The 8,421-nt window shown below is 39.7% G+C and overlaps 1 protein-coding gene across 2 annotated transcripts; it reads right to left on the reverse strand.

Moving 5' to 3' along the window:
• Positions 1–4,995: 4,995 nt before the first annotated feature.
• On the reverse strand, positions 4,996–7,741 carry LOC114559680 (uncharacterized). Of its 2 annotated transcripts, XM_028584488.1 has the most exons (6): positions 6,535–7,741; positions 6,320–6,410; positions 6,117–6,233; positions 5,878–5,953; positions 5,521–5,778; positions 4,996–5,338 (listed from the first exon to the last, which is right to left on the reverse strand). In XM_028584488.1, the coding sequence occupies exons 1-6, from the start codon at positions 6,801–6,803 to the stop codon at positions 5,196–5,198; spliced, it is 954 nt and encodes a 317-aa protein (XP_028440289.1). In that variant the 5' UTR covers positions 6,804–7,741; the 3' UTR covers positions 4,996–5,195. The 2 variants fall into 2 exon arrangements, with proteins under 2 accessions (XP_028440289.1, XP_028440293.1); XM_028584492.1 differs by having other exon boundaries at positions 6,320–7,741.
• Between the last annotated feature and the right edge of the window lie 680 nt (positions 7,742–8,421).

Consider the following 8,421-nt stretch of genomic DNA (forward strand, 5'->3'; position numbering starts at 1 on the left):
ATACGTAGTACAGATGTCAGGAAGAAAACTGGTCATTATAGGTCACACAAAATTACTTTAAATATCTTTACTAAATTGAATTGCTAAAGTAAGATAGATAAATCATACACAATTACTTAAAATAATACATTTTATTTATAAAGCGCTTTTCAGGGTACTCAAAGACAATTTACACAAGTTCAAATTATTATAGAAAATAGCACACTGTAACACATTAAAAGTTATTCTTGTATGTAGCTAGATTTTGGAATAATCATCCTACTGTGGTCTATACTAAGGGCTAATGTACAAAAACACTATTAAAAGCTTAAACCAGTGTTTTTTAAAGTCTGAGACTGTGGGCTTCCCCTCAGACAAAGAGCTGGGGCACGCACGTTTCCTGGGAATGGTGTGCAACGGCTTAAGTTATGTTTTCTCTCTTTGGTGAGTGTGTCTCTTGATTATTGGCTGTGTTCAAGGTGATACCCAATTATTAGAGACGTGGTAATGAAAAGGCGCAGGATGTTTTAAAAAAACGTCACTTTCTAAATTTTTTTATGCCTATGGGATTATGGTAATGTTATTTGAACCCAAAGACACTGAACAATTGAGCCAAGAATAACATGTATTTATTAAGAAAATTCATTATTTTGCTAAATCTGTAGGAGTTGCTGAAATATACAGTATTTCTCTCTATTGACTACACACTCGTGAGCTATATATGTGTACATGTTTGAGAACAAAAACTAATTGTCACACTATATTGTCCACTGTCTATCATAATGTCAATTATTTCAGTAGCAAAAAAAAAAAATGCTGTCCCTGCTACAGCCTCTGCTCCAGTCTGTTGCCAGTCGGGGAAGTCCTTGATGGCCGGCTTCGTACTCAGGAAAGTAGGATCCCTCGGTGCTGCTGCTGCTGCTGTGACAAGAACAAAAGATTTGGGTTTTGTGAGTTATTCAAAGAATTCTCTTTTAATGAATGTTTTTTTTAATTTATTTTTTGTTTCTTCTCCCTTTGTTTTTAAGAAGTGGTTGAGTTATTATTTATTTTTTGCAGTTGTGAATAGAAGACCACTTTCATAAGTAGAATATGAATAATAATAATTATCTGCAAAATTTTCCTCAGAAGCTCCAATTCAGCCTTTCAATAGAATTGAACAGTAAGGCCATTTGGTCAGTAGGGGCGGGGCTGCAGTCTGTGCAGTTTAATTTTGGATGAAGTTCAAGATCCACAACAGGTGGATTTACGGTAGAAGGGATACAGCTACGGCCAAAAGTTGCACAAAAATCCCGCAAAATCTAGACTAATATAATAATATATTTGTTATACTTTCACCCAGGAAAACATGTGTTTTGTTCCTCCAGAGTTTTAATTCAAACCACGATCTGTTTCCTGAACTTAACTTTTGGTGCCTAAACTGAACTGTTGTCACCGTAGCTGTATCCCATCTAGCCTCAACCGCTGCCATTCTGACAATATGTATTCATACATACATACACATACAGAGTAAAGAAGATAAAAATATATATACATATATATATATATATATATATATATATATATATATATATATATATATATATATACATACATGTATATATGCTTGTGCATGTGTGTATATATATATATATATATATATATACACACACATGCACAAGCATACACATATATACATACATACAAGCACATGCACACGCATACACATATGCACATACACTATCACATTCTCAATAAATAGATAAAACAGCTAAAAACTGTCACAGCAGTTATTGCACTGAGTCCGATTGCACTGAGGGGGTGAGAGATTTTTATGTTTGTATGCGTGGATGTATGTTTGATTTTTGTAATATGTTCACAGCTCTGGGGAAGAAGCTGTTCCGGAGCCTATTTGTGCGTGTACTGGGGGTTCTCAGTCTGCCTGAGGGGAGGGTGGTGAACAGGGAGTGTCCGGGGTGTGAGGTGTCCTGCCTGATGTTTGTGGCCCGTGTAAGAAGACGGCTTGCGTATAGTTCACTCAGGTTTGGTAGGGGGGTGCCAATTATTCTCTCTGCCATCTTGACAACCCGCTGCAGGTCCTGTCTTTCTGCTGCAGTGCAGATGGAGTGCCACACTTTGCAGCAGTATGTGGTGCTCTCAATTGTGCAGCGATAAAAGCGCGTCAGGAGTTCCTGAGGGATCCCATTGCGCTTCAGGGTCCTCGGGAAGAACATCTTCTGCTGTTTTTTTTTTTACACATACAAAATAGTTAAACACATACAAATAGTTGTAAATAGTAATTAAGTTAATATAACCTCTTGAATCAGTAACTTAACTCGTTATATTTGAAAAGATTGGCCAAAAATTGAGAGGCTTGTAAATACTATTTTTTTATTCAAAAGAATGTTTTTTAATGTTTTACTTGGTCATACCATTTGACATGTTAACCAACAAACTGAATTTACCCTAAAAATGTTTTTGTTTTTGTTTTTTTGACTTCATTTCTTCAAGTTTACTTCTGCCTGAAGTTTAAAACATTTGAAACAAAGAGTTCATTACATTCAGATTGGTCACATGGACCCTGCCTGGTGTGTACAGTATGTGTATTATTTTATTACACGATATCCATGGTGTAGTAGTTACTGGTCAGTACATTGTCCATCTCTACACGTAGCTCTGGGTAGGAGTTGTATGTACAGGGTAGCTCCAAAACTGATCCACAAGTGTGTGCAACTGGTCGACGTACCAGTCCCTCCAAAGCTGTAAATATGACTTAAATCTGTGTAACACAGATGATATCTGAGCCTGTTACAAATCTCAGCATCCGTTTGAGACCCGGCTCATCCAATTGACGTATGTACTGCTGTAGAAATCTGAAGGCTTGTTTCTCAGCTGGAGTAACTGGACTTGCTTCAATCATCTTCAGGACTTTCCTGCAAGTTGGTTTTTTGTCTTCATACATGACCTGTATTTTTGCTGTTGTGGTTATGGTGATCCTCAGGAGTTGTCCTGCAACTGCAGACATGTTGTCAAGAGCATACTTTGGTTGCTGAATTATTTGTTTGTGTGCTACTTGAAGGAGGACTGCTTTAAGCTTATCTCGTGATGCATTTTGACTCCCAGCCAATCCAGTAGATCCAATAATTCATCCTGGCATCACTGTCAATGTCTTCCTGTAAAGCAGTCGCTATAAGATCTCTCTCACACCGACTCAGGTACAACAGCAAAGATTCAAACAGCAAATCATGAGACACAGCATGCTCCCCAAATATCAGTGCTGTGGTAAAGCTGGGTGCTGGGGCAAGGCGCAATGGAAAGTATTCTTGGTCCAGAAATCCCTTGGCTAATATTCGTCCAACAGCCTTCCATTCCTCTTCCTGCCACTTTGGTGACAGGCATGGTACTCTCATTTCTGCCCCCTCTGCTGCACAATCCAAAAATTCAGTCCAAAAAGCTGCATAGACATCCCTGGCCACACCATCTGCATCTGTGCCCTTTTCATTAATAAAGCTATACTTTAATGGGTAGTTAAGAATCAACTCATCTTTGAACTGACAAATCATGTCCTCTACCAGATTAGCTCTATGGAGTTTGATACCGGTACTCACTGTTACTAGCTCGTAGCCTGCATCAAAACTTGAATGTTCAGTATGTTCAACATGGCCCTCTGAGACAGGAGTGGATGTTAAAGGGGCAACACTGATGACTTCCTCTGTTGAATTGAAAACTGAAACAGTGTCATCCTGCTGGATCTCTGAGAGTGGGTCATAGTGTTCATTTCCACTTAAATAGTCAAGTCAAGTCATTTTATTTATATAGCACATTTAAACGAATAACAGTTGACCCAAAGTGCTTTACAGGTAGAACAGGGAAGGCAGAAACAATATGCCTTAAAAATACATAATCATATGTGTAAGGTACCATGAATATAATTAGGCAAAGGAAGAATTAAATAATGTAACATAGAATAAATCAACATCATTTGATTTAAAACTAGCAATTGTACTACATGATTTGATATGGGGTGGGAGGGAATTCCAGAGTTTGGGGGCTACTACAAAAGGCTCGGTCCCCTCTTGTTTTTAGGCGTGTCGGGGGGATGACGAGGAGTTGTTGGGTTGTGGACCTGAGTGCCCTGGTGGCAGAGTAAGTAGACAGGAGATCGGAAATATACGGAGCGGCTTGACCATGGAGTGCTTTAAAAACAAAAAGTAAAACTTTAAAATCGATTCTGAATTTCACTGGCAGCCAATGAAGCTCAGCTAAAATAGGAGTTATGTGGTCATACTTTTTGGTGCCAGTGAGGAGTCTTGCAGCAGCATTCTGGACTAACTGGAGTCTGATAAGAGTCATAATGGTTAATCATTTATTTCTGGTAAGAGTACAAGGCTCTTTCTAATACAGCATTACGGTGCTGTCAGTAGGGGGCAGTGGGGCGCTGTGCTTCGCTCTCACGGACAGCGAGAGCGGACTCTCATTGCTTAGTCATTCTGCTGAGCGAAGCTGCAGTGAACGCAAGCAAGTCTCCTGTCTGATCTTTTTTCCTGTTTTACAGGTTTGTGAAGCTTTAAAAGTTGTATACTTATACATATCTTGTTAAACAGTACATTTGTAATGTTAGATCGGTTTGGTGGACGGGAGATTGTACATTTATATGGTTTGTGTACAAGTAGAGAAAAAGTATTGTTGTCGCGGCTGTCTCAAGATGGCGCCGGCAGTGAACTTTCCGTTAAGATCAATAGAGTAAAGGAAGATTTAAATATTTCTTAGTTTTTGGCTCCAGCGCATTTTAGGTTGGTTTTAAATGCATATTTGTGATGATATAGCAACTCGTTTTAAATTAATATGTTGTTGTAATTTGATGTAGATTTTTGACAAGTTAAAACGTTACCAGTCTTCAGCTCAAGCAATTGTAAAGTACTGACAGCCGTTAGTGGCCATGTAAAAGGTGTGTTTTCTTTATTTTACATTTTAAGAAAATAAGTGAACAGCCTAAAGATGCAATGTTTATTGAACTGTAACATGATACACCAGCAATACAATACATTCCAGCATGAGGTTAGTAAGGTTAAAAATGTTTCAAGAAGCGATGATTCGATTTCATTTTTTTTTCTACGGACAGCAGGCTATGTGATGCTGTTGTATTGAACAATTTTGACCTTTTTCAATGAGGTTTTGGTTGCTGTGTTAGACTGCATTAGCTATAGCCATATTCATCCATTAACCTTCATCAACATTTACTTGCTGTACATTCCAAGAAGGATTAAAGAATGGAATGCCTCCAAGGAAAATGTTTGGTGTTGCAGTGAAAGCTGTCGAATATCCTTCAGCAGGGCCTTTCTGGAAGCAACACTTTCCAACTTTATCGCAGCTGTTGATCCTGTATAAAAACTGTGCATTTAATAATAATAATAATAATAATAATAATAATAATTATTATTATTATTATTATTATTATTATTATTACTATTACAAACACTGACAAGGCATTTTTACATTTAGTTCACATTTTTTACTTTATCATGATTAAGGCTGTTGAACAAATGTATAACTCAATTGTACCTGGTTCCAGCCACTGCTTGTTTCTTCCCTCTCCTTTCAGAAGTGGGTGTGCACATTGCAGAAATGAAAGGTAGCTGTGTTCATGTATATCCTGAACTTGGTTCAGCATGCTCTGCCACTTGGCCTCCATCTTATCGGGATCGCCATTTGGGGAGGAAGACGCAGTCCAGTATAAATGGTTGATGATGGCGGGTCTCCATAGCTTCAGGTCCTCGCAATCCTTCTCCTTGGCCACAGTATCCAGTGCTTTTTGTAGACCTGTTCCAGAGCAGAAACATGAAATATTGAACAAGCTAATAGAATCACAAGTAACATCCAAACTAAGCAAAACTACGGTACCAACATTACGTTACATACTTTTCCCAATATGCCAGATGTCGTAGAAATGGCTTGTTCCTTCTGGACACAACACCTCACTGACCCACTTAGCAACCTAAAACATGCAACACAAAGAATGAGAATATTTACTTAAAGTGATTCTGTGCAAATCAAGATTGTCGGGGGTAAATGTGGCATGTTTGTCTTTTTTTTACAGTAGATGTTATGATATAGATGTCCATCTATCTATCTATATTGGTCTGTCCAAACATCTTTACCTGGCGATTTCTGTCGGTTATTAGGGCTGACACCTGCATGCCTTGGTCCTTCAGGAACCGCACACTGCGCTTCAGACCCTCTATCTCACACCAGGTGCTGCTTTGGACTTCTGAGCTCTGAAAAAAAAATAAAAAATAGATGTGGTCATGTCAGTAGCATTTAAACCAGACACCTGATTTATGTGTCTAGGATATTAACCTACCTGGACAAGTTGAAGATCCAAAACCATGTTTATTCGGTCTTCAATGAAGGAATATGTTCCATATTTGGCACAATGTCCTGGAGAGTCTGATCTATGAATGTCAAAGACAGGTTTTTTGTAGGTTAATGGAAACAAAAATCACAGACACGTTATGTATCTGTTAATACTGTTTTGGCCTGTTTTCTGTATCAGCAATAGGAGCTGAATCGTACTACCTGCAGTCACCAGTCCACCCCCAATATCCTTCAACTCTCTGATGATCCCATTCTGCCAGGCCTGCATGATGGTAGGAATTGTGTAGAGGCGCTGATGGTGGAAAAAAGTGCTTGCACTGATGCACTGCAGCCCAAACAGCTTCAGCATTCTGATGGTCTGAGTAGCCATGCAGCCCAAAAAGTGAATGGCACCGCGGTGTTGAAGATTGCAGGCAGGCATGTTTCGGTGCAGCATATTTTGATTCTGCCAGTAACGCTGATAGCCACATGCTGTGCAGGCCTGACCAGGCACGGATTTAGAATGAAGAGGCCCATGGGCACAAAATCTTGGAGGCCCCCCCTCCCAGAACTCGCGGCCCAAACTCACACAGCATCTACATTTTTAGAAACAGTAAAAGTTTGCTGTGGGTTTTTCTTTAGTTTAAAACAAAACCACTTTCTCCAACTCCATTTCTTGTGATGTTAATTGTGACTCTATAAATATCTATAAAACAAAGGACAAAATTGAAACTATCACAGAACAAAATCAACAGAATTTATTGCAATAAAGCAGATTAAAATCTATGAAAATACAGCCTAAAGAACTAACTTTGGAAAAACAGCTGATTGTTGAGCACCTCTTTTACTCTCTCTTACTGTCTCTCCCCTTCACGGAGAAACAGATGATCAACATCTACTAGCCTAGTGTAACAGAGCTGTTTCAAATATATGAATGAAAATAGGTTGCGTATAACTTATATATACGTATAGGCCTATAGAGCTCACTCTCAGCGTGAAATGTAGTTCTCAAAGTTAAGTTGCACAACTTAATGTATGGCAACTATTTTATTCTATGTCATAATTTCCTGATATGTAATGACACCTGACAATGTAACGCCATTACCGATGTTGTTCAGCTCTACATCCCCACCAAATTCATCACCACGGCAACTCACTCCACTTTGACCATTGGCCTCAGTGAAATTAAATCATGGATGCAAACCAACTTTCTCAAACTTAACTGTGACAAATCAGACACGATCATCATCGGTCCCAAATTCCTCTTGCATACATCGCACAACTTTTGCTTCACCATCTGTAAATTCACTCTGTCTCCCTCCTCACACATCCACACCATCAGGAGTTAGTTTGGACAGCAACCTCTTCTTCGAAAAGCATGTCATCAAAATCACCCTAGGGGTGTCCGGGGGTATACCCCCCCCGGGAATTAAAAAATAAACCATTAAATGGCACTTTCAGGAGAGTTTTGTGCAAAGAAATGGAGAAATTGAGTCTTACATGATATGTGCAAAAACTGCAAGGTTAAGAGCCTATACTTGCATTTACATTAGGCTACTGTTAATCAGTCATCACTTGATTACACATTATATTACCTTGTTATGATATAAGAAGTGACCCATACAATGTGCTAAACATAATGTGCCACATGAAGAGACAGTGCAGCATATGACAGTAGCAACAGCTGAGAAGATTTGGATCTGTGGTGAGCAGGTCCATCTCACACAAACTTGCTTTTCCCAATCTCTCTCTTTACTAACACACACACGCACGCACGCACGGACACACACACACGCGCAGACACAGCAACGAGTGGGGCTCTCGATGCTCGGAGCCCTACCGCTGGCGGAGATGCGACAGCGAGGACCGGTTCCACGGCTTGGTCTGCGACATGAACTCGTAGCGGCCGGTGAAACTTCCGAGCACCGGGCTTCCACCGCTGCGAACGGGGTTTTTAGCTTTAGGAGAAGGCATTTTATCTGTTAATCCTACCGACGGAGACACTTTGGCGTTATGTAGTTGACCCGCGGTGGTGAATTGTCTGCAGTTCCGGGCGGGTTGTTGCCGTGTTCTGATTGTTCTCATCTCATCTCCGCCGACACAAAATAG

Source organism: Perca flavescens, chromosome 1 (assembly GCF_004354835.1).
Source record: "Perca flavescens isolate YP-PL-M2 chromosome 1, PFLA_1.0, whole genome shotgun sequence".
Lineage (NCBI taxonomy): Eukaryota > Metazoa > Chordata > Actinopteri > Perciformes > Percidae > Perca > Perca flavescens.